Raw genomic sequence first — 27486 nt, forward strand, 5'->3', positions numbered from 1 at the left:
CTGGATAGCAAAATAGGCCCAGGCCTCTGTATTCTAGTCTGAGTCTGAACAGAATTAGGCTGTGGGATTTAAAAAACAGCTATACAGGTACAATATGGAAGCAGTGGATTTATGTGCAGGTTTATTTCTCCCAGTTATCACCTGGTGCAAAGCGAGATAGCTGGCAGCTCAGTGTCTGCATAAGAAACTCGAAACTCGGATGCTTAGAGAAAAGTCTGCAAACAGTGGACTGCATCGCCTCTGTGCTGATGACAAATGGATGAAAGTGGTGAGATCTTCTCCCTATGGGTAAGAGTCCATAGTAACACTATAGTAATATAATGATGAATGAGATTTCAAACTAACACTGTGGTCTTTTACCATACAATTAATTTCAGATCAGTTTTTTTCAGATATGAATTGCTTAATCAGAACAGGACAAAATTGTCAAGGTTTAATTTGAGTCAGTAGAGCTGAAAATACACAATATTTAAAGATTACCACTTCACAAATTAGTTGTTTGATTTCTATTATTGGTTAAGTGATGTTGTTGGGCTATTATTTTGATTCTATTGTTTTTTTATGAGTAGTATTTCCCATCCTTAATTATAAGGAAAACATATTTTTCAGTGTGTTCAGGCTCATTTCATGTGCTTTGTTGTTATCATTGTCCTGCACTTCCTGTGCTAAACACTTGCTTATGTTTCAGTTTCAACCAGATAAAACATCACATCTTGATGGATCATGTCTTATGAAGAATCAAAGTGTGTTTCTATCCCTTGATCAGCAACTGGTGGGAGAACACAGCTGCTACTTTCACAGATAATCAGTAGTTGAAGCATTTAGGGTATCAAGAGGCCTTTTCCTCTGCACCATGTTGAAGCCACAGTTGAAGAGGCAGGACACCACTTATCGCCTCTGCATCCTCCAACAGAAGAGAGTGGCTTTGACTCTATAAATTTGACAACCCGTGACTACAAAACTGTGGCAGATCTCTTTGCTGTGGGGGTAGCATCTTTTTGCTGCTGTGTGCATGAGTTCTGCACTGCAGTCACTGAAGTACTTCAGCTGCAGCTTGCTGTGACACCAAAGAAATCTAAACTTGTGAGAATGGCCAACTCTGGATACTCAGTGTGTGTTGAACTGACAGCAGATGCTTTATTGTTGGTGATACTGGGTATCCTTCTCAACACTGGCATGTCAAACCATTCATCAGCACAAGCTAGCTGATTGCAGAGCAAGAGCTGTTAACTCTCAGATTAGTCAAGGGCACAGTGAAGCCCAGTATGCGTTTGAAAGGCTGAAGGGTGTGTGGAGTTGCCTCAATAAATGAAATGATTGCAAACTGGAGTTTGTCAAGGGCATGCTGGTTGAGACATGCTGTGTGCTTCATCATCTCTGAGAAAAACAAGGATATGTTTCTCCCAGGATGGATCAGTCTTAAGCCACGAAGACACATAATGACACCTCATGTACTGAATAATGTGCATGTCATTAATAGTTAAGGCTAATTGGAGATTTCTTTAAAGTCTTATTCAAACATTTAAAAACAAACAACATCATTAAACATGATTGTATAAGTTATGTGACTTGAAAACTCTGATTTGGACAATTTCATAGTGGTAAAACTCCGAACAATAAACAAAAATATACCTTGAAGTTGTTAGTAGCTGTTGTGCATTGAATGACTCATTGGCAAAATTAGATAAAAAACAAGCTGTTAATCCAGTTACCTAAATACTGTTAAAGAGCTAAATTACATTAAAATATGCTTTCCTTTCATTTAACCCTTTAAATCCTGCAGTAACATCACTTTTCTTGAGTTGCTTTCAGCTGCCTTTCACAAGAATTTAACCCTCTGAACCCTGAGCAAATTTGTAAGATTTCTTTCAAAACCACTGGGAAAAAGGCAATGAGCAACTTGGTGAGAAATGTTTCATGAATTGTAAGAAATTAGTAGATTTAAGAAATTATTATTTTTTTGAATGCAAGGGAAAATGTCTGTATGGAAAAAACTATACCTATAGTTATCATAATTACATGTTTAAAATTATGTTTAAAAAAAATTGAGCACAGAAGGTCTTTTGTTGTTATTGTTTTGTTTGTTTGTTGGTTGTTTTTTTTTTAACATTTTGATTTTCTTGTACTTCTTACTGATTCCTTGCTAATTTTTGGGTAATTTCCTCTTTCATTGCTCATTGCCTTCTTCCCATGTTTTTGAAACAAATCAAGCTAATTTGTGAAGGTTTGAAGGAGTTAAAGTACAAAAGAAAGTACTTCTTTGTCAATGTTATGACATTTTGTCAAGTACAGCTATGCTGTGGTGTCCAGAATAAAAAATTAACTGTCCAAATAACATCTGTCCAATGCTACTGTTCTGTAGCAATATAAGAGTGTGTTTGAATTTACAAAGTAAATAAAAATACATCAATTGCCATCAAAAATGTACCATTCATGGAACTGTCGTATATCCTTACAAAGCAGCGGGGTCCTTTGAAATAAACTTGCAATTTGCATTTAGCAGGTCAGTAGCTCACTGTCTCTCTCATCAAGCTTTTTGCACCTCAGTTTCTGGTCTCTTTTGTCTTCCTCTCCACATAAAGCCAGCTCCTGATGCATTGCCTCTGCTGAGCTCGTCTCCCTCCCCATTTTGCCCCTTCTGCAGCCACTGCCTGTGGCACTGTCATGACACTGAAAAACTCTTTTGTAGTGTCACACTTAGCCCTCTGTTTATGTCTCTGTCTCCTAAACTGCAAACATCTGCATTATGTGGTGTTTCAATACACCTTGTATCTATAGACACCATTAGATGGAGCCAAAGCAAGGACCAACAGCCCTGTAGAAAGACGCTAGCTGGGGAATGTAGTAGATGATCAAGACTTCCCCTGACACATGGTGCAATCATGGGGAGAAACAGCTGTAGCTCGTCTTCAGTCAGCTCACCATGAGCTGAAACTCCTCTCCATCCTCAGCCCAAAGAGAGAGAAAAGCAAGAGAACGCACCTGCAATAGGTCCAGGTTTTTTTTTTTTAATTATTATTATTTCATGGGGGACACAAGAAAACTTTGTCCTTTAGTTGCTTTTACCTAAGCAAATTAATTTGACGGAAAATTAAGTGATTCCACAGTTTATATTTAGTCCAATGGTGTTTATATGCTTCTGTAATTACCTTCAAATGAAGAATTGCATCACAGCAATATTAAGTTTTGCTGTAAAAGGAGAGGGGACACCACTTAAATTCCAGGGGTAGTGTTTGATCCATCATGTCTGACCCCTAAATTACTTTCCTAGTCAAACAAGAGCAAAAAAAAAAAGACAAATAGCCTACTTTCCTTTTTCACCCCACAGAAATCAAATTTATACAAATTTATAGATTTCAGTATTCAGTTTGGATCTTTCCAACACAAGCTTTGCTGGATACATTCTATATAATATCTTGAAGGATATTCCCTTAAGCTTGTTATTTATACAGTGGGCCTATTTGTCTCCCACACTGTAGGCTATAACATCAAATAAGGATAACTAAAAATATCTAGAATGAAGAGACAATAACGTAACTAATTGTGTTTCTAATATTTTTGTTAAAGCACATCTCTTTAATATATTAGTTCAACCAATATAAATATCTTCCCCACAATCTTCAAAATTAACAGGTAGATCTATAACCATACAGCCCCAGAGTTAAGTAGAATTGTATTAAAATTTCCGACAGTCCTGAAGGCAGCTATACCTCGTGACATCAGACTCTGACGCGCGCGCACGGGGTGGATCCGCGTAGCTAGTAGCTTTCCCTAGCACAGCTTTCACAAGCAATGTGAACATATCAGGATCAAAATAGTCTTTCAACGTCACTGTTTATGATGTTAGCTAGCGTAATATAACTGCAAGTGGTTATGATTTGATAGAGTAATAAAAGAGAAACGTTCGTCAACCGATTTTCAACATAACAAATCATCATGGATGCAGTGAACGCGTTCAACATGGAGGTAAAGTTTGCTCGTGTTTCAACCTAACGTTCGAGCTAAACCCGAAGGCTAATGCTAACTAGTGTCTGTTGCCTCACGTCAACGCTGGCAAATGTGTTTGATAGCCGAGTTCATCGTAAATATATACATCTAAAACGGCCGGATTGGCTTATTTTGAGTGAAACTGTTCGCCTAGTTGAATGTGATCAGTTAAAACTTAAACACGGCTTGACTGGATTTGTTAGCCATTAGGCCCGTTTCACACAGCGCGCGTCAGCAGTGCGTGACTTCAGCCTCGCCAAGCTGCAGCGCGTTTCATGTTTGTGGTCATACCATGGATGTACGCACATGCGGCGTTGTTTCAACGTCGCCGCTACGTCGCTGCGCGCAGATATGAGTTGTGTATTGTCATATTTGTCAGTACAAATTCCACTCATCTGTGTATCAGTGCAAGCCCCCGCATTGCCGTCAACACCGTCGGTCCTGTAAATGTTTCAAAATAAAATGCCTTGTATCAGCAACTGATGGGATTCTGTCCACATAGAGAGCTTTTGTTTTTAAAAGAGAAGGGGGGAGTTGGGGTAAAACAGACGTTGTATTTCCTCATTTCTGTGACAGCGAGAGAGACGTTTAAGCTGCAGTAAAAAGTGGTATAAGTTCAATCTAATCATTAAACACCATTTTCAGTGTCTATTTCTGCTGACAAACGCGCGCGACACGCGTAATAGAAAACGGCCAGCCACTGTTTCTCTGGATGTGCATCAGTTGACACGCAGCTGAGACGCGCCTGACAACCGCTGCTTAGGCACTGTTGACGCGTGCTAACGGGCCTAGCTTAAATCGAGTTCAACGTTTGTAACGCCACCCTAATCTTGCTAGGCCAGTGTAATGTACTAGAATAAAAAATTAAAAATAAACAATCTCTTAAAGAGCTATGGGCCTGTGAATTTAGCATCTAACTTTTTTCAAAGGTGCAATAATTATCATACATTGTGTTAACTACAAGAATTGGTGAAACAATTCTGCTACAACAGTCCTCTTTGCAATAATTCAAAGTGCGATATTCTTTCAACTCTTGAATGTAGTCTATATTTAACATGTTACACATATTGTATATGTTGTATACTTATTCTTACTTATGTATCTGTTGTACATTTTAGCATCATACACATATTTTATGTTTATAGCTTTACATGTTGGTGTTATGCATTGTGTTGTAGCGTAAGGCACGTCGTTTTATATTTTTACACACTTTACACCCTCAGCACGGTATACATATTTATCATTTTAAATGTTTACATACTAGTGCTAATTGTTTTTTATTATCACTGTATTTCTATTTTGTATTTTAAACACTTTACACACTTAGCACATTATACATATTGATAAGTTTTCAATATACATATACTAGTGCTAATTGTTTTTATTATTGTTGTATTTCATCTTTATAGTTTATATTTTTAAATACTTTGTGCTGGTAATTATTCCTACTTTTTTATAATTCTCCTTGCTTTGCATCAGAGCTACTGTAACAAACCACAATTTCCCCCCAAGGATAGATAAAGTATTACGGATTTTGATGGTTAACATAATAATAGCTTATGTAACCTTATATCCCACACTTATAGAATCAATTATCTGTCTTGTTTTTAGTCTTAAAAATTAAGCCGTTGACATTACCTTTGAGTCACCAAGTATTGTTTGCACTGCTGCCATCTGATGTTACCTGTTTTGAGGAAGTTTACGCGAACTTAATGTTATTAACGCACAATAGACCAACATGACTTAAGCATGTATTATTTTACTGTTGTTGTCTTGCTTTGCTTTGAATATGTGTGTCGTCGATGGTGGGACATAATTCTTAGCCTTCTATTAATTTTTTTTTTAAACTGCGTGTTGCTTTCAAAAGGTATTTCGATGCTTTCCCATGTATAAATCAAGGCATTGCACGTGTTAAACCTGTTTGATCAGAAAATTGGTCACAGTAATCAACATAAGTGATCATTCATTTTTCTGTTTCTTGCGCATTTATGTTGAAATTAAGTGCTTGATTTTTTGTTTTAGATTTAAGCTATAGTAAAGGCCAACATTGGCTTACGCATCTGCATTTTTTTGTAATTGAGCCTCAGGTAATCAGTAAACATTGTCTAAGAGCAACTTTCTTAGACAGAAATACATTTTTCTCAATCCCAGATGCTTGAATATGGTTGTAGAGTGTAATTTGTTAACTTATCACAACCTAAATTAAGAACAGGAATTCTGGAAAGGTATTCGGTTTGCACAGATAGCATGTTGATATAACCCAGGTTTTGTGAGAATGGATACAGTCTGTATTCGATTTTTGATCTAATTTCACTTTATTGTCAGAAAAGAAAAAATTGTATAATTTGTCTTGCGTCCCAAGACATTGACTGTTTCACATAAATGCACTTAAATACAAAAAACATAACAAGAATTAACTAAACAACAGAATCATACAAGAAACACTACAAATCACATCAAACACCATGAAAAGTGGAGGATGCAGTGCAACATATTACGCATTACTCCAGTGTTCGACCCAGGCTGTTAGCCCATACTTGGGCCATATTCTGATTTAATACGTTCACAGACTGAGGAACAAATGAGTTCCTCGAACCTGTGGGACACTAAATCTTCTGTGTGATAGCAAAAGCTGATATTCTTTCAATAATGTTTGAGAAGGGTTAGATGCCGAATTAACAGCCAGAGACGACACTCTTTTGGTATATGCAGTTTGGAAACAAACGCTTGACCCACAATTTTTGAGCAAATATGCAACAGTGTAGCTTTAAGCTGAACAGAAAGAAAACTGTAACATGCAATGATTCCATACTGCATAACACTCTGTATTATAGATTGACAAAATAATAACAGGATCTTTGTTTGCTCCTAATGACCTCAGTCTAATATGAAAATGAATGCATTGTACCGTACTACAAATATGATCTATATGTGCACTCCATGGCAAGCAGTCTTTAGATGTGTAGGTGTATAAACACTTGCAGTGCTTTAGCATGTTTAAAAACATTGTTTAAACTATCTATTTTCTTAATTATATTGAGAGTTTGTTCCTGAATTTTCTTTGGCCCACTAAAGGGAAATGGCTGTATGTTACTGTAATTTAGTGGTGTCTGTGTTGTGTATTATTATATAAAGCAGGACATTGTGTGCTTTCCAGTGTTAATATATGCTAGTATTTTCTTTTTAATTAAAATGTACTGATGTATTTCTGTTTTTGATTACCATTTAGCTGTTCTCCATGATTGACGTGAAGCCTCCAATATCCCGTGCTAAAATGATGTCTGTAACAAAGTCAGCCATCAAAGCTATCAAGGTAAAGTGAATATTTTATCAGTTTTATTGTCACTGAGTGGCTAATGCAAGTGGTGGCCTACTAGACTTTTTGATTTAGTTGTTTCAGAGTGAAACGCATTCATTTTACTAGGGATGTCTTGATCAGATTGGAAGGATAGGTATTGGGCCTGATCAGTGCATTTCTTAATTGATCAGGATTAGTTATTTTGAACGAGTGCCCCACTTGATCCCATGTATACATCCACTGTCACACAGGTGTCATAAATTGAGAGCACAATTAGTGGCAGGTATTGAGGTTTTATTGTAATGCTGCTACTCCAAAAAGTAGAAACATTTTTTTTCATATTCAGTGTAAGCTGCTACGTCACTTTTTAAACATTCACATTCTAAATGTTGGAAACTGATTGTTGAAAACATGTTACAACGACCCTTTACTATATAGTACTGAATTATGGAGTTAGACAGTTGACTGTTTTTTCACCATTTTCCTGTTTTAAGATTTTTTGGGTGGGCCTAAAACCATAGCTCGATGATGCAATGGAGCTATACTCAGCATAACCCCGCCCCCTGACAGTGTAGCAGTATAGAAATGGTGAGCATCATTAGCATAGTCCCGTGATTGGGCGTGGCCTCTGCTCCTCCAGCAGACACGCCCCCAGCATTTCAGGTCAGAGAATACTGTGCATTTTTTCATGATTTTGAGACCTTCTTTTACATACTTGGCAAATTTTTTGGTCATTCAAATTTGGTCAGGTATTTAATAACACATCTTTCTGTGATGTGACGAACTCAGAACACATTTTAATTATCACTTTACATGGACTTTAAGGTGAATTGATTGAATTGATTTTTTTACTATGATGCTATAATACGTGGAATTGTGGGTGATTTTTGGGACTGTTGGGACTTGGAATGTTGAACTTAAGCTCTAATACTACTTTGAAATGGAATTGTTATATATCATCATTTATAGTGTTCTGTACTTTTATTGTAATACTACACTAAGTGGATTTTAGAGCAATTTCTGAAGACACAGTTGTTGTTTTTTTACTTGGTTATTTTATTTAAACAAACAAACCAAATGATGCACTAAGTGGAATTTTGATGAGAGCCATATGAAACACATTTAGTTTGTTTACTTAAAAAATAAATATGAAATAAAAAAATCTGTTAAAACAGTTTGCATGCAGAATTTTTCCTTGTATTGCATTGCTGTATTATCCAGGTAAAACAAGTATTTGTTAATATCAAATTTCAATTTCAAATTTTCAAACTTGGATTGGGATCGAGGGTGAAAAAACTTAATCGGCACATCCCCACATTATACCCAGAGCATTGTGCTCTGGGTTTTGTCATATGTCGCAAATGGAACAATGAGATTTTTCCCCAATATGTCTTTGATGTTGCTTTAATGATTATCTTTAATGATTATCATGCAAAATTAAAAAGTTTTTCTGTAGACTGACAAGCCTTACCCCAGGGAAAACTGTACTGACAAATTCTAATTTTCATTTAAATGATTCACCTCCTGTAGTGTTGATTGCTGAATGCAATTATTTGTACCAGGGGGTACCCATAAATCTGTTGCTTCAACAGTCAGAGATGTGGCAACCAAAGTAGCTACTGAAATGACTACATTCACTCACTACAATCAGTGAGTGAGCAACAGCTAAACAGAGCTCCTCCAGTCCAACAATTATGCTTGCTAGTGGACATTAGGGGATTGTGGGAGATGGGTATACTTATCTTCTGTATATTTGAGTGAAAATAGCGTATTTGTATATATTGAACATTTTAGTAGAGATATTTAAAATTATGTGCTAATAGTTTTTGCAGACATTTTGGACCAGGCAATGGCAAAAACTTTGAAAGCTCTATTTTTCATGGTTACAGTGTTATAATGCAAATATTTCTTCATTTCAGGCTAAAGGGGGTAATTAAGTGTTGTAAAAATCCAAATTTTGAATCAGTCTTTTACAATATTGTCAACCCAGTCCCTTTTTTGGGATTTATATTTCCAAGGGCATCAATGAACTGAACACGACTAGTTAAATATGATGTTTGTGTGGTCTTAATGGGTACTTACTGAGACATTTTGAAGAACACAGAAATTCAGTGTCATATGAAAAGCATCACCACCAGATAGCAGGTTAATCTTTCATTTGATGCCAGTTAATGTGATGTTTATATGCCCAAAAAATCGTGTAGGAAATATTCCTCCATGATTATACTTTGCATGAGTGAAGTATAATTTTCTATGCTGTGACTGATATATTTTTTCTGTCTTCTATTAGCTTTACAAACATGTTGTCCAGATTGTTGAAAAGTTCATCAAGAAGGTATGTGCTACAGAGCCCCTTACTATACATTATATTCAACACTGGAGGACAAAGTGTGCTTTAAAAGTGCAATTTGTAATGAGACAATAAGAAAATAATTTTCTATTTTGTTTTGTTTTTGTGTGTTCCTGACAGTGCAAGCCAGAATTAAAGGTCCCTGGTTTATATGTGGTGGATTCCATTGTTCGACAGTCACGGCATCAGTTTGGTGTTGACAAGGATGTATTTGGACCCAGATTCTTGAAGAATTTTACAGATACCTTCCAAAACCTTTACCGCTGCCCAGAGGATGATAAGGTAGTCGATGTTTGTCCTCTTGGCATTTTATTTAGTCGCGGTAAATGATAAAAAATATCTCAAGGGTTGGATTGCCTTTATTCTTTTTCAGAGCAAAATTATCCGTGTCCTGAACCTGTGGCAGAAGAATGGTGTGTTTGACATGAGCATCATTCAGCCTCTGATGGATATGGCCAATGGAGCCATTGTAGACCTACCTGCCCAAGCACTGGAAGGTAGAGAAATAAATATAATTCTTATTGGACACTGTTTGAATGCGCTGGTATGCTGACTGGAAGGAAAGGAATGTGAGGTTGTAATTTGTCAACTGTTTGATGAACTGCACACAATGTAAGATGACATTTTCCTGAATCTGAACAGTTCCCGCTGACCCTCAGCCAGAGACACAGCCTCCCGTCACCACTGCCCCAGTCGTGCCTGCTGTGCCTCAGCTACCCACACCTGATGCCTTAGCTGCTGTGGCACAGCTTTTTCAGTCCCCTCATGGTCAGGAGGTAAACAAGAAATAGGTGAAAGCATTCTATCATTACTAGATCATTGTGGCTAATGAAATCTTTAAATTCTGAATGGTCCCTTCCTCTCCCTCCTCCAGCTGCAGAGGATGCTCCATAACTTCCAGCAGGCAGATAAGACCCTGGCAGCCACCATCACAAACAACATAACAACCCCACCCCAGATGCCTGCCACCCAGCTCAACCCGTACAGCTCACATACTGAAAAGAAAAGCTCTTTAGCTGAGGTAATGGCATAGTTCAGTCTCACTACATAAACTGCTTTGATCATATACAAACTTACTTTGCCCATTTCCTTAACTGCAATTTACTATTTCCTCAGAAACTCCTTGACCGATTTGACTATGACGATGAACCAGATGATATAATGGCAAAAGATGGCAGTGGCCAGTCGCTGTGAGTTTTATAAACTGTATTTATGTTGACACATATGATGTGTTTTATAATCTTTGTAGGTTTGTAATACCCAGACTCACTATAAGTGTATATTTTGTCATGACAGAGGCATTCCTGAAAATGTGTTTAACCAGTTTCCTGGTCAGATGCCCTACACAGAGAGTGTTCATCCACATATGATGGGACAGTCTGGCTGTACAGAGGTATCCAGTTGTAACTGCATTAAATACGTACTTAACTATCTGAAATATAGCACTTCTCTAGTATGATGCCAGCATGCTCTCCACAAATTGTTTGAAGCAAATGATGTTTTAAATTTTTGTTTTTATTATGTAAATTATCAAATTTATGGCTCTGCATGCTGCAGTCAAAATGACTGTCGTCAATGCCCCTGTATCTATGTTTTTTACTCTCTCCTGTGTCTGTCTCTTTGTCATCCCTCAGCATGGTGAAGGGATGAGTCATGATGAACATCACATGATGCTCGATGGATACCGTTCCATAGATGAGGCTTATTCAAGATCACGGGTAAGCCTTCAGACCCACTTTAGTTTAAACTTTAAAATGTCTCTGTTGAGAGATAAAGAAAAAGAGTTTAATTGCATTTGAATGTCAATCTTCTCTGTAAGTAAATTGTTCTCATTAGTAATAAATGTTATCATGCCACATTTTAATTTAAGGCCTGTGGTGTAAACTTTTAAATTGGTACCTGGAACCCTCAGCTCATTAATTTTGGACAAATAAAAGTACCATGTTATCATTGTCTAATAGGGGAATTCAAGAGAAGACTCATCTAGGCACGAGGGCAGACACAGAGGCTATAGCAGGAGATCAAGGTCCAGATCTGGTTCAAGGTAAGAGACTGTGCTCATCACCGATAACTGTGTGGTGTGGTGTGGTGGACTTCAGTTAGAGGTTAGTCATAGGTTTTATTGGGGTACACGTTACACTTGCCAAAGCCTATTTTGTAACTACTTTTGGTGTTTCAGTGGGTTAAGAAATCCTTTTATAATCTACTGCAGTATTCAATGCATCTGGTTAAATTACACTTGAGAAAGTGCGGAGTACTGGTAATTAAAAATGGTGAATCGCTAACTCCCCCTCTTAGGAATTGTATTATTTGGTGTCAACATATTTCAGCTGGTTCAATGCTTTGTGTTTCAGATCTCCAAGGAGAAGAAGATCAAGATCTTCGTCTCGCTCAAGAAGGTCAAGGCATCGGCGCTCTCGTTCTCGCTCCAAAGAACGTCGCTGGAGATCTCGCTCTCGTTCTCAGGACAGGAATGAAAGAGAGAAAGACAGAGAGCGCAGACAGAAAGGTCTTCCCAGCATGAAGAGCCAGACACTCAGTGGTAAGTGCTACAGCAGAAACTAAACTGTGAAAGTCATTTATGATACATACTACTACACATAACTCCTGGAATCACGCCTACTTGCAAGTTACAACAACAATATCTAGCTAACCCTGTAGAGAGGAACCACTTAGATTTTACAAGTGATAACTAGAATAGTTGGAAATATCACTGCTGTGTATATACAGTGAGCTACAACACACAATTATCATCAGTGTGTTGAGTAAACAGTCAATTGTTGAGGCTATAAAGACGAGTGCCAGTCAGTGCTACCAGAACCTAAAGTGATGTCTTAAAATTGCTTACATTTTTAGAGTTGAAAACTTTGATTGGGGGGGGGGCTGCACATTCAGTGTTTCTGCATCTGTATGAGATTGTTGCTGCTAACTTTTGGCTGGTAGGAAAAAATCTACCAGCCAAGCATATTTTTTACAAGCCATAATACTAAATCTCTTTTTTTGTCTCACATGTACATTTATTTCAGTACATTTAATTGAGATAATATGCAAACTTTGAGAAGAGGCCAGAGCAAAATCTGAAGTAAAAGTATTAAATATTGTGAACATCTCATCACCACAGCCTCTGTGTGTAAATGACTTCCCTCTGGTTAGCTGTGATGCAGTGTATCTGTCTAGGGCGCAGATGTGTGTAAGTGCGAGTGACGCAGAGAAAGCACAGGAGCAGCTGCACAGAGCAGCAGAGCCGTGCACCCCTAAAAACGCACCGGTGACTCTCAGCAGAGTTCAATACGTGACTGTTCTGGCACAAATATTTACCCACCAGTGTGGCGAATAACATTCAGAGATTTTTACCACATTTGGTGCTCGGCGGGTGTTAATTTGGGATGCCGCTGACAGTTTTCTTTTTTAGTGATTTCAAAGCACGGTTATCAATAATTAAAATTTGAATGATATCACTTACCGTCAGGGAATTTCACCACATTTTTCTTGATATATTTTTTGTGCTTTATTGAATTGATTTTATTTCTTTGTGCATCAGAAAGCACACTGAATTTGTTTTATGTGTTCATGTATTCATAAATACAAAAACTTTGTGAATGTCTTAACAGAAACAGTTATAATCTACGTTTAAACAGAAATGGTTCCTTTTCAAGCATGGCACAGACATGTTAAACTTCAGAGCACGGTGAGGGTTAACTGTAAGCATACTCATTCTTCTAAGAAGTACTTCAGTGTGAGATTTAACACTACTTTTTGTGCATGATGCAGTTACACCAGTGTTATGACAGTGTTTTATTACTATGGACATTTTTTATTGGTTATGGCAAGATCTTGAGTAACAGTAGCAGAAGATTGTGTTGTTCTAACTTATACTGCTGCAACCAATAGTGAAATTCCTCAGTTTTGTGGTTACCTAAAAGTAGAAATGTTTTGATACCATTCTTCCCTTCCCAATACTGATTCCAAAACCTGAACTTTCCCAGCTGCTGATACTGAATACTGATCCAATACCACTGCGTAAAAAAACTGTTTAATAGTTGTGTACTACTAATCCTGTTTGGATGTGAAATGATTGCTGTCATTGTTATATGGCATGGCTTAGTAAGATGTTTAAATTGGCAACACTAGTTCCACTCCTAAAGCTAAAGCCTTGCTTACTTTACACATTGCTTGTTTAATGGTGGGACTATTCAGTGTAAATATTGCCAAACTTCTTTTCATTTTGCTAGTGGCTGATGTTACACTATGTACTGGAAATCAGTTCGCCATGAAAAATGGTAATTACTAATGGCCGCACAGGGCAACTTGCTGTGCTTGCTACTGTTTTAAAACAGCGAAGAAGAATTGATTTCTTGGAAAACTGTAGTTTTCTCCAGCTGTGAAACTACTGTTATGTTCAGTAATAAATCTCTTTTATTGGAGCAGTGCATAAACTCACATACTCGCCAATAATTGATCAAGCATTTTAGGCCCTTCAGAGTAACTCTGTCTGGAAGTCCACTTCTCAGAATCAGCTGTCCTCTCATACAAAGGCTGTGTCCATTATGCAACAATCATCTGGACATTACAGTATGTGTATGCAAAACATAGAGATAAACACATAGACACACTTTTCATATAATTATTGCCATTTGGAATGTGAAACTTTCGAGCTTAATATCTCAAAACCGCTCAAAACGCAGATAGATTCTTTTAATTCTAAGGTGGCAATTAGTTGTTTTGTTTTATTCCACACAGTTTAATTTTGCTGAAGTATATGAGTTGAACAATAACAGCAGTCTCATTCACTGAGGCACAAGGTCGCATGCTGAGGGCAAGGGATATGTTGTTTTTTTTGTTTGTTTTTTTCAATACAGGGCAGCTGGTGCAGCCAGATTTGTAATAGTCTCTAATTTCTGAGCAAAACTGTATAACCAACACCTAAGAGTCCTGGGCAACCAAATTAGTCCACCATTGAGTGCTTTCATGTTGCCCAGGTGTATCTGAGTAATAACCTTTACAGTAGAACTGTAAATATTTTTCAACTCATACCAGCAAAATTTAAAATTAAAAAAAGCAGAGTAACGAGCATTCACATTTAACAGATAGTGAAGTTAAACACAGCCTAAAGCTGTTGCATGTTCCAAGCAATTTCTAATCCATGTTTGCTTGTAGTTTGTAGCACTACACTCTGGGTTGGACAGCTAGACAAGAAAACTCAGCAATCCGATGTGATGTCACTTTTGGAAGAGTTTGGCCAAATTGAGTCCATCAATGTAAGTTTTGACAATTGATGTCATAGATACTTGAAATACTCTATGTTCTTAAGATAATTTTATCAAGTATTTAACCATTGCCTTTGCTTTCTCTATGTCCAGATGATTCCTCCGAGGGGTTGTGCCTATATTGTTATGGTTCACAGACAAGATGCCTACACAGCCTTGAACAAACTCAGTAGGGGGTCATACAAAGTTAATCAGAGACCTGTTAAGGTACATTGTACACTGATTTTTTAAATTTTATGTTTTATGTCAGTTTTGTGACTTGTTGTTGTGGTGATTGTTAACTTGATCATAGCTAATGTCATTTTTGCCTAGATTGCTTGGGCTCTGAACAAAGGTATAAAATCAGCGCACAAAAAGTTCTGGGATGTGGAGCGGGGAGTTACCTACATCCCATGGAGCAAAGTCAAAGTTGAGGAGTTGGAGAGCTATCGAGAAGGGGGTTTGCTGGACGCAGAGACACTTAATCCAGGTAAACACTCACCTATGCCTTCAGCATGGCCAAGATTCGTTGTCTGCAGGCTATTAAAAGATTTGCCTAACAATGCCATTGAATTTTCCATTTTGCAGATTGGAATCATGGCAAGGACATCAATAAGCAGGCAGCTGTGAATGGAGCTCTGCAAAGCGTACCGGCAGATGGAACTGTCACTGCTCACATTCAGGTAATGTTAATCGAGTCTTTAAACACCTTCTTTTTGATATTACAAGTGCTGATATTTCATTGGTTTAATGGCCTTGGTGTCAGAGGCTTACTTCACAGTCTTTCTTGTGGAGGCTGTAAGGAAAATAAATTATTGTTACATTAGTAGTGGAGCTTATCTGAACTTACCTCTTATCTTATCTACAAAAAATGAAGATTTAAATTAATTACCCAAGTGAATGACTCAATCCTCTAAATCAAATCAGAAATAATGTGATCGTTTCATACTGTACAATTTTAGAAATACTGTGTTTACAGACTATCCCATTGAGTGAGAAATACCCTGCAAATGAAGGTATACACATGACATGTTTCTAAGGCTTTCTTCTGAGAACTTTCATCAGGACTCTTACAATGGGCCAAGGGAAATATCTTGTCCTTATTTGCCCACAAGTGTTTAAAATTGTGTAAGGGGACATGTTATGCCAAGTTCAGTGAAATCATGGTCATACTGTAAATGAGTGCTCAGTCTATATTAGGTCAACCTGTTCTCAGTTCCACCTTGTTACATACTGACGCTTGGTCAGTGGCCCTCAGTGTCAGATACCGATGCACTGAGACACCCTTAAGACTCTGAATAAAATGCAGCTGGCCGCGCAATTTTCAATGCTCCAAGCAACAGAGGTAGTATTAAGAGCAAAAAAGTCTGCATAGGGTGGGAGGGAGAGGTGGTTGATGCGTCAAACAAACACAGGACTTTGACCCAGGAAATATTGTTCATTTCCTATGTGAAACAAGAAGTCAACATTGAGTTACCTTAAAAACGTAATGTAGTATGTCACGTGATTTTGGTGACCAGCTGCTGTCCCTTGTAACCTGTAGGGTGAAACATTTCAAGAGACTTTTCACCATGTAAGTTCTTATTGAACGATGCTGGGATATGGTTCACTGTAAATTGGTTTTGAGAAAAAATCACATGACCTTTGTGGCCCTTGGGCGACTGCTGGTCCCTCCACTGCCATCACCACTGTGACTGCTCTTAGCTGACCAGATACTGCTCCAGTGCCCCCCACTTCTCTTATACAGCTGTTTCATCGCCGCCTGCAGTACACTCTCCTAGACCAGATACTCCTTCTCCAGTTCCGTGTTACATTATGCTAGGAACAAACACACTTATTTTAAACAGAATCATAATCTTTTGTCTCAAACTAACTATTTACTTCTGATGCCTAAATAAACCAACTGCAGTAAACCAAAAAATGAATTAAACCTATGTTATTTTTGAAAGAGACTGTATGCATTTAACAGTTGCACTGTACATTTTCTGTAAACACTCAAAAAGACACTGCATGTAATATGAGCTACCAAAACTGAAGCAAGAGGGACACTTTGAGCGTCGTAGTTTAAGGTGTGGAGCTGCTGACCAAGTGTCAGTAGTACGAGTTGGGAGTGACAATGTGTCAGTTAGTCCATAAGTAACCACAGTAACATTTCTGATGCCCTGTTGTGCCTTTGATGAAATACACTAATGGTTAAACTGCTCGATCATCCAAAAAAAGCAATTTGCCACAAGAGTGCATATGCTCTGATAGAATTTAACTAAGGCCAATGCTTAGTCAGAAGGGATGCTATAACCCACTGCGTTGATCAGTACTGATTGCATCTACACTTAAACTGTGAGTGAGTTATCTTTAGGGCTTTCTGTATTTATTTATTTATTTATCTGGTCTAGTTTACACAAGGCTTACATGAAATGGGCCGTGATCTAGAGGCCAAGAAAATAAACATTCTGCAGTGAAATCTGACAGTGGAATTGGTGTCAATAAAGGATACAAATTTAACTGTTGGTGTATTAGGGCTAATGTGCAAATGTTTGTGGGCTTATGAGCTCCAAGTGTCAGATCTACATAACTGAAGTATTACTGTGGATGACAAACACTGTATTTGGAGAATATACCCATGCAGTATTGCTTGCAAAGCCCCAAATGTTATGATGAAATATAAATTGGATAGATTAAGCCTGTCGCAGACAGCAGATGTGTTCATTCTATGACCCAACCCAACAGAGAAATTCATTTCGATCGCTTAAAAAGTGACGCCCTTCGATGCTCATGATAAAAATGTAGCTTTGAGCAACTCAGTTTTATTAGTCCGTTCTTCTATGAGGTCTCAATGTGTAGTCTCGACCTGGTGTTGAACACTGAGTTTGATGCTTGTCATGTGTAAGTTTCTCAAAGAGGTCAGACAGCCCGTAAATGGTAACAGGTTACAACTTGCTGCCCAAGTTTTGTGCTTTTAGAAAACCTTCTCAGTCAAGGTGTGTGCAACAGATGTGGGATGTGATGAGTATTTTGAGTGCTGTATTAAAGTGATGAATGAAAGAGAAATTTCTGTTTCTGTTTAAAATGAATATCAGATTATTTACTCTATAAGAGGGTTTGTTGACATGTCACTCATGTCTTTGTTTGCATCCAAAGGGATGTTTTTAGTCATCAAATAAGCAGATAAGTCTAATTTGGTGATTTTTATCAACTTTGCCACAATTCAGATAAGCTCCTCTGCTGTTAGTCATTAAATCAGCGATGCTTATTCATCCTTTCTCCCTTTTTCCTTTCAAAACACTATCATCTTCACTCAGTAACTTTGTACTGTGCAGTATAACTTATTCAAATAAAGTGGGAATTGCAAAAAACTTAAATTACTGTTGTATGTGTAGAGGGAAGCATTTCTGTGATCCTTTCTCTGTTTTCCATAACTAAACTCTATTACCAAGAATGTCAGGGTTTGGCACAGTTATCTGTTTTTTCACATCTAAATACAAAAAATGTTTTCCTAACAACACACCAGGTTGAATGACACAAAAAAAATATTTTAATCGTTGAACAGATGAATCAATGGGTGTGAACCCTAAAGTCATGAACATATAAACTGAGCCTGTAATAACTCAGGTAAAGCACAAAATAAATGCAACAAATGTATAAGTTTTATGTAGAAAAGTACACTCAGTTGATTGCAGCTTTCCACCCAGTGTGTCTGGGGGCATGTGGGTGGGGAACAGGGAGTGCAGGGCAGGCTGTGTGTCTAGTGTGTACACATGACAATGGTGGAACAAATAGCTGAAACTCACTCAGTTGTCCCTCCTGGCTCCCTTACAGTCATGCTGGCAGATGACAGAAACAGGAAGGAATACATTCATCTTGTATTGTGTCTAACTGTAGTGGATCATAATGCACGGAGTGTGGAATTAATCTGCAGATGTTCCAGCTCAAAATGAGACCAGTTTTTGAGCCATGACAAAGGCCAAAATGTGACGTGCAACAGACTAGGTAAGGGTTGTTGTTATCTGAGCTGATTTACAGAAATGCCTTTTTCTTTGTAAATGGCAGTTGTTGATCACTTGCTTTTCTCTCCAGCAAGTTAAGAGGAGTAGAATCAACAGTCAATGATGGTATTAAACAGAGCAGTCAATAAAATAGGTTTTTTAAAGTAGTTATCGCAAGCACGAGAGCTTTTTGAGCATAGTCATAAATGTGCACAAAATATAATTAGGCTTTTGTGAGATTAGCTTCGGACAGACAGATACATGTACACACACACAGCTAAACGCGTGAACTCAACAGGCTTACATCTGGCCAAGATCATAAAAAGTTAACTAAAACTTTTTAAGCAATTTTTTTTTTTTAAAGTTCGAATCACGACATGCTGAAAAAATAAACTATGTGTAAACCGGTTAAACATGATCCAGCTGGACTGTCAAACCTGCCATACTTAGCAGGCATGCTAGACTGCACACCTCTCTTTCAAGAAAGGTTGCTCACGTCTTGAGGTCGAGAGTATCTGATTGTTGGATGCTGGTGGGACATAAAGGCCCGATTGGGATGAAGAGTGTCCAAGTGGAGACAAGGTAAGCCGTCAGCATCGTGAAATGTTGCGTAAAACCCGCCAATTCTTAATGAAAACTTGACAGGGGATTTGACTTTTGAATTTGTTTAGATATGTTATTGGCAAGGATATTGCCTAGCAAAATAAGCCCTGAGTCGTCATTCATGACTTGGTGTCTATGTATATAAAGCAGATTTCAGTTTTCGTTAACTAGACATTTTACACTGGACATAAAGGTTGAATGAGTGCCATTGATGGTATGATTAGGGGAAAAACTCCACAATCCTAAAAAGTACAAAACAACTAAAACCACTCGTGGCATAGTCTTCGGTATCAAATCAGTCACAGATACCCGGTGGTGCACTCTCTTGATTTCTTCATTTAATACTTAATTACTAAATTAACCATTTGTAATGCTTACCTTTGACTCAGTTGTTTGGCTATCACTCATTCTTTGTCCGTCTTGTCATATTGTTAAAGATAACTAAAAGAAACTGGCTTTAGTTTAGTTGTTAATGAATCTGTTTTTAACAACTATTTTGTGGGTCTGAACACCTTTTTTTTTATGTGTAAACAGAACCCAGCCCTCTTTTTTTAAATATGTGGATTTCGAGACCTGAAGCAAAAGGAAATTTCTTAGTTGTTAGACCACATGCATGTTGTCTGCTATTTGAAATGTATGCAAAAATATAACGACACCAGCAGAATGTATACTTAGCCTTCATCTGTATCCACCTAACCATGTTATGGTCACTTTATACCAAAAAATATAAACTTAACATGGAAGCTGAAGATATGAATAAAAACTTAATCTTCGCTAAACACTTTCAAAAACATTTTTAAAAAATTTGTCGTCTACTCTATATGTGTAGTCCACATCTGGCCGGTCACTATATTTAACTGTATTTTATCAGATCGCCTCTAGGGATGACATTTAAGGGGCATCAAATGCTGTCACTCTTCTTAACGTTTGTGTGGATTTTTTACCAGCAAAAAACTGCCATATTTTCTGTTCGGTTTATAGTCATGATAGCCTTTTGCATTTGGGCAACCTAGAAAATGTGAATGTGATTGTCTATTAAGTCTGTTTTTTTGTTTGTTTGTTTGTTTTTTTCAAAAACATTTCCCATATTCTTTGCTTTATGGGATTTTACAGAAAACTGAACTTGTCAGTTTTCTAAATATTACCACATCCTTTTTATTACCGTCCAATCACTACAAAAATGTAGGCATCCCACATAATGACGGTGAAAATGTCTTTATTTTAAAGCAAGTGCACCAGTTTGACTTCTTTGGTTTCAAAACGTGTCTTTCAAAAAGTTGCTTTTCTGAGGCAAACCACTTTTAATATCTGCAAAACCCTTTGGTGAATTTCCCTTTTGGATATAAGATATGGCACCCAGATGAGTTGTGCAGATCAGCATATAAAGGTTTGTCCTTTTGCATCTGTGATCTGCCTGTGTTAGCCACAGGGATTATAGGACGTCTTGAACATGTTTGTATAGCAATGCAAACTACAGGTAAACCCTTTTCTCAGTCATGTTGCTAGCTATAGGATATAGCATCCTGTCCAAATCAATTGAGCACTGAAAGAAGCTAAGCTTAGCTTTGTTTGTGACATTGTTTGCTCAGCCTGCATTGTATGATGCGCATCAAAGCGTGCACACACTATTGCTTTCTATGTGTATATCTACATAATCTGGCACACCAACAGCGTCTTGGCACACATGTATGAGTCAAGACATGCAAGTGTCTTGACTCATACATGTGTGCCAAGATCACATCAGTGTGCCTCAACTCTCAAAAAAGCTGCAGTGTCATCACATTTGCTCCCCATCCAGGGAGCAAATGCCTTGACTGGCTCTTCTGTCCATATGCCATATTTGGTATCTGCTACAGATGTCATGTGACACCTCCACCGATGTGGCCAATGTGTGTGCAGCACTCAAAGGAGGAAGTTTTGCTGTCAGCCATCTGCTAGGTTAGCAGAAAGGAGAAGATAGGTGCCTTGTAAAAAAAAAAAAAAAAAAAAAAAGTCTAATCTAATAGAGTCTAATCTGCTCTTAACTGCAAGGCCAGGTGAATGATTTCTTTTCTTGCAGACAGTATGTTACTGCCTGGATTGCCTATTCTCGTACTAAATGGTAAATATCACTTAGTGACTTGGTGGCTCTAATGCTCCTGTAATGTTTACAAATGATTGGGTCTGATGTCAGAGCCCATTTAATGAGGTCAGTGTTTCTTTGCAGGGCATTTTAAATGTCTTACATAATTTAGACATATTTGACCCAGGGTGTTTGCATCTCTGATTCCATGTTTTGCAGCATGTTTATCAATTTTTCACCGATAAATAACCAAACAGACAACATTACAGGATTTCCACTTGACTATCAGCCATTGCTTCTACAGGTAAACAGGCATGTTGAAGCAAAGCAGATACAGCAAAAAATGTTGCCAGTCCTTGGAATGAAGTGGATGAGGTTTAAAAAAAAAAAAAAAAAAAGAGGTCAAAGATAAAAAAAAAAAGCTTTTACTGCGCAAAACAACTATTAAATCAAGGAAAATTAGATTTACTTGCACTTTAAGGACATTAATGTAGTAGTCAATAAAGTAGTGCTCCCTAACTGTCAAATTTAATCTTACATTTCGCTCCTGAACATTTAACTTTTTTACACTTTCTTTCATCATATTATTTTTCAAAAAGGATTTATGAATAGTCACTGGTTTATGGAACACTTAAATATTCAAAACATCAAAGAAAAAAATTACATATAATCTATTTCTAGTCAGTTTTTAAGGGACGGTCCACTTTTAAATGAATTAGATATATAAAAACTCTAAATTACATTTATGATGTTTATAACAAATGGCTGCAGAATTATGACAAGAAATTGCAAAGTCACTATGTTTTTGTGTGGCTGTCACTCAGGAGATTCTATTTTTTAAAAAATTCAAATCACTTTCTTAGTTTGATTGATGCTTAATTTTAATAAGTTCACACAGAACGAAAGTATTCTAACTCAACACTTGTGTCTGCTTCTATTTTTCGTGAGGTTGAAAGAAAAGATAATTCTTTTCACACAAAATGCCTATTTTTCTTAAACGCTGTATACAAATTAGTTTAAATCTGTGTTGGTGAGCAATTTGCCAACATAATCTATCAATCCATAATCCATCCACTTGACTGGTGTGGCATATAAATATACAGATTAGACAGCATGATTATTGCTCAGGTGTGCCTTTGGCTGGTCCTAAGAAAATTCCACCATAAAATGTGCAATTTTATAACACAACGAAATACCATAGATGTCGAGGAAGAAGTTTTAAGAGCGTTCCATTGGCATGTTGACTACAGCACTGTTCACCAGGTTTTTTTGCCCCTAAAATAACTATTACACTACCATAAGCTGATGTTATTTGCAAGATTTTGGCAGCATATGCCACCAGTCTCATGACACCAGACTATGCATAACCACATAGTCCAACTCCACATCCAGCATGTTTACCTGCAAGATCATCTGAGACCAGCCACCTGACAGCTGATGAAACAATGGGTTTACACAGTGAAAGACTTCATGCACAGGTTGTTCTCAGCTGTCTCAGGGAAGCTCATCTCAGTGGCTGGTCTCAGACCCTGGAGGGACTGGATACGGTGGCTTTGGGCTGGCTTTCGAGACAGGTTGGATGTTCTGCCAAGTTCTTGGAAAAGACATTGGAGGCGGCTTATGCAGTAAAATGGAAACTAGATTCACCGGCAACAGCTCTGGTGGACAGTCCTGCGGTTAGAAAGCCTAAGGCACACTCACTCAAAACTTGTGGCATCTGTGGCATTGTATTGTTTGATAGAACTGCACATTTAATGGTGGCCTGTCATTGAGACCAGCCCAAGGCACACTAGTGTAATAATCCTGCTGTTTAATCAGCATCATGGTACGACACACCTGCTGGATGCATTATGCTGGCTAAGTGCTCGACTATGTGGCTTTATACAAAATTGAAGAGAACCAAGGCTTTTGTGAGCATAGAAAAAGTATAAGATCTTCATGAAAAAGGGGAGCAAAAACAAGTGTTTCTATTTTTGTTGTTCAGTGTACTTACACATTAGGGTCTGTGCATGAGAGTTTTTTACAAAGGTTTTGCATAGAATACAAATGTATTTTAAAATGTGAGGAGGAGAAGTAAGGAGAATTGCAGATTCAAAATGCGATGGTGTCATGCTGTAAAACCTTAAGCTGCTCTCTTTTTTTGAAAGTTACTTTTTATGCCTTCTATTTTACATGTTGTAGACATCATTGGTGTAAGTCTTAGACCTCTGGTTCAGGTAGCTCAGTGATTGACATGGAATATAATGTAAACTTCTGAGCAGTCTTCTCCTTTCAGTCATTTTCGAGTGAAGTGACATTTCAAGGAAAAAAGGGAAATGCTTCAGTTACATCAGACTCACATGAGGCCTCACAAAGGTGAGTGTTAAAGAAATGATCTGATGTTGGGATTCCCACTGTTGGATGATGCTGTTGACTGGTTGGAAGGTAATGAAAGGCTCTTTTATATTAAAATGGACTTTTAAATTGTTCCATGACATTTGTTTACTCATGAATAATATAAGCTATATTGTAGAGCCATATCATTACCGTCCTTTCACGTCTTATAAGTAGCAGATATAAACAGAGAGCAAAGAGTGACGAGTGAAAGCTCTGAGTTGATGCCCACCTGAGATTTGAGTTTTGATCAAAGATCCAGTGCCCAGCTGCCTGGCCTGTGGGGTTTCCTAAGTGGAAATAACCTGCAGGAAAAATGGAGCAGCAGATATCCTGTGTTTTCTGCTGATGGAGTGAAACGCCAGGGTAAGAGCAGACTCCTCTGTTGCTATTTGCAGAGCACTGAGTGCATCAAAGATGATTGATTTATGAACTGCTTTTTCTTTATTTTAATTGTATGATAGTAGTAATTGAAAGAAAACATCACCCACAAAATGATTGTTTGTATATCAATTAGTTGAGCCTTATTGCCTTAAAAAAAAGCATTTTTCTTACATGCCTCGCAACAACAGCAAAACTGTATCAAAATGTCCGTAAACAAACTTTCTTGTGTAGTACAGTATAATCCAATCAAGTAGTATTCTGTTCTTCGCAAACACAAGAAGATTCACTAAAATTCTGAAACTGTAGTGAAAGTAAAACTTTGTGCTCTCTTCAAAGCCAGACTCCAATACTAATCTGCATCTGTTGTTTTTAGCGAGAGAAAAAAAAAAGCTTTTGTTTGGGAAGTACAGCACATACAACTGGATTTCTGAGATTTGGATTGTACTGCACAAGTAGAGTTTGTATACTGATGTTTTTATATAGTTTTGTTAGTTCAGTTTGAAGGATTTAGGGGGATATATTGGCAGAGATGGAATTTAATGTAATAAGTATGTTTTCTTTAGTGTAACATCATCTGAAAATAAGAATTGTGTCTTTGTTACCTGTTTCAACAGTCGTCAAGAGTGGACAAAAAAACTCTGGATGGTGCCATTCAGGTTTTTCAGTTTTCATGTCTGCCACAGACGTTAGCAGGCCCTTCGCAACAAGCAACATCGGAAAAACACTGAATTATTAACGTGAAACTGCTTTATTACAGCAGTTTAAAACTCCAGGTCCATTTGTTTCAAAGAGGAATAAACCTCTACGGATAATTTGGCTCCTGGCATAAACCTCCAGAAAAATGAACACTGAAGGATTTCTAACCGGGAAAAGTTTAAGCTGGTTGTAATCTGCCATCCTCACCACTAGACGCCACTAAATTCCCTTAAATCTTTGACACTGTTCCTCCAAAGGTGTTCCACAATCAATCAATGAGTCAATATGTTCGTTGTTCTGTGTGGAGGCATACGAGAAAAACATTGTTTTCTTTTTTAATCCAAGATAATATGACATGACTAACTGATAAACAAATGTTCATTTTGTGGGTGAAGTACTCCTTTGCATGAAATGGGCTTATATAGAAAAAAAATGTCATGTTCTCTTTGTATTTTCTGTCATTGCTGCACATAGCTAAATTGTGCTCCATACTGTGTGTCTGTTTGTCTGTGTGTCTGTGTGTCTGTGTCTGTCTCCCAAATGTAATTTTTATAATTTCACGTCTCACCTTGACATTGTCAGTCACCTGGGGAAGAGTTGCTCTTCCATCTTCTACTTTTCCTTAGATATCACTGTAATGTGTGAGCATCATGGTCATCAAATGTGCCACGCCTGCCACAATGTCTAGCCCTACTCACTGATGTCTGTCTCATACATCGAAGTGCAGATGTTGCCATTCTTAGTGTGTGTGTGTGTGTGTGTGTGTGTGTGTGTGTGTGTGTGTGTGTGAGAGAGAGAGAGAGAGAGAGAGAGCCCTAACTCAAAAAAATGCATCCCCTCTCAGTGCACTGTAGCAAGCAGAAATGTACACTTCTATCAAGAACTAATCAGCCATTTCAGCAAAGATTAACAAATGATCAAAGTGAAAACAATGTCATTGAGCATTGCATTTATCTGGACTGAGGTTAACTGTCAAATAAGTTGTTAACTCAAATATTAAATGGCCTGTGGGTGTTTGTTCTGGCTACTTTTTGTTGTTGCACTCTCTTTTAAAAAAAAAAAAGAAAGAAAAAAAAGACTTTTACCCATTAAGATAGCAAAGCTTTAACTATAAGAATCAATTGTATCACTGACTTGAGTTTGGCTCCTGATGATTCAAGCTATAACCATCTCTGCCAAATTCTGAGTCTATTGCAGAGGTGCTTTTATCTGCAGTTCTTTTGATGGCCACTGAAGTGTTTTCTTATTAAAACAAACAAACAAGCATTATTATATATACATAAAACATTATTGAAACAACAGGGAAATCCCAAAGTTCTCTCTTGAAATACAAAGTAAGTATAATGTCCGTTCCTGTATTCAGTCATTCTGGTGATGTGGGATAAATGATTACATTACTATTGCGTGTAGATTTTGTTATTGGTGATATCTTCTTTAAAATTAGTTTAATGGCACATATTTTCTTTTGTAGATAAAAACAGATAATTCCTGTGAAACCAGCAACCTAAAGTATGTGTTGTTGTCTGCAATATGTGCTTATTTTTGCTTTCTTGATACTAGCTGATGGCAAACTAAGATTTTTCCAACAGTACACATGGTGCCAAAAAAGGAGGGGGAAGTTAGACTTGTAGTTTGCTTTGTCAATGAAGTCATATCTACACAAAAAGCAAAAAAAAAAATAATAATAATAATAATAAGGAGCACTGTTTTGCAAAAGTTTGAAAGGGTTTAATAAATGGGATCAGCGCCTAGGCATACAACTCAGTCTTCATCAGGGCTTGTTAAAACAAGTGGCAGCTCACAGATATATCAAGGCTTATGTCAGGTGTCAGCCAATCAGAGTAACATTAGATAATTGTTTCAGGTCAACTCTAATAATGCACCATTACACTCAAGACCAGCAAATTCATCACACAAACAACAACATTAGTCACTTAATTTTATACAAAAACATCCATAAAAATGAATATTATATTATTATAAAAATTAATATAAAATTTCTCATAGGAGCACTATTTCATCACAACAGATTTTTTACAGATATGGAAATTAGTCCAGCTCTTCATTCAGGCCTGCACTCACAGTGGCCTTTAACTGGAAGATCCAAAATGTTTCTCTTTGTAACAGTTTCTTTAGTTTTAGACATTTAGATGGCCTCTATACCTTCTGCTTTGAGTGTGTCCGGATAACAACCATGGTGCTGTTTATAATTCTTGGCAATGGGGTGGTCCTGATTCCATGTGTGGATTGCATATTTGTGTTCAGCAATTTCTCTCTCAGTTTTCTTTTTGTTATTCCCACATCAAAATACCCACACGGGCAAAATGCTGCAGCACTCCTCAGCAAACCTATTTTACAGTACACATGGTGCCTTTAAATTCTGTTAAGGTCCCAGAGTCTTTGTAGGCTTATATCTCTTAAATTATTTCTAATTCATACCTTAATAAATTTAAATAAACATTTTGAATTTTATAAGACTGAATTTTAGTTTAATATGTGTGCAT

At 37.4% G+C, this 27486-nt stretch overlaps 1 protein-coding gene across 2 annotated transcripts in view; it reads left to right on the forward strand.

Moving 5' to 3' along the window:
* Positions 1-3719: 3719 nt before the first annotated feature.
* Positions 3720-27486, forward strand: part of LOC121942959 (SR-related and CTD-associated factor 4-like) — a 28752-nt gene continuing 4985 nt past the window's right edge. The window contains exons 1-16 of one of the 2 annotated variants that reach the window (XM_042486280.2): positions 3720-3966; positions 7217-7300; positions 9576-9620; positions 9756-9917; positions 10009-10132; positions 10278-10411; positions 10510-10656; positions 10752-10825; positions 10932-11028; positions 11270-11353; positions 11597-11679; positions 11990-12177; positions 14793-14893; positions 14996-15109; positions 15215-15371; positions 15470-15564. In XM_042486280.2, coding sequence (XP_042342214.2) covers positions 3937-3966; positions 7217-7300; positions 9576-9620; positions 9756-9917; positions 10009-10132; positions 10278-10411; positions 10510-10656; positions 10752-10825; positions 10932-11028; positions 11270-11353; positions 11597-11679; positions 11990-12177; positions 14793-14893; positions 14996-15109; positions 15215-15371; positions 15470-15564 — 1719 coding nt within the window. In that variant the 5' untranslated portion in view covers positions 3720-3936. The remainder of the gene's footprint in view (positions 3967-7216; positions 7301-9575; positions 9621-9755; positions 9918-10008; positions 10133-10277; positions 10412-10509; positions 10657-10751; positions 10826-10931; positions 11029-11269; positions 11354-11596; positions 11680-11989; positions 12178-14792; positions 14894-14995; positions 15110-15214; positions 15372-15469; positions 15565-27486) is intronic. The other variant, XM_042486278.2, reaches the window with a different exon arrangement.

Source organism: Plectropomus leopardus, chromosome 6 (genome assembly GCF_026936395.1).
Source record: "Plectropomus leopardus strain MGB_pleo_1.0 chromosome 6, ASM2693639v1, whole genome shotgun sequence".
Lineage (NCBI taxonomy): Eukaryota > Metazoa > Chordata > Actinopteri > Perciformes > Serranidae > Plectropomus > Plectropomus leopardus.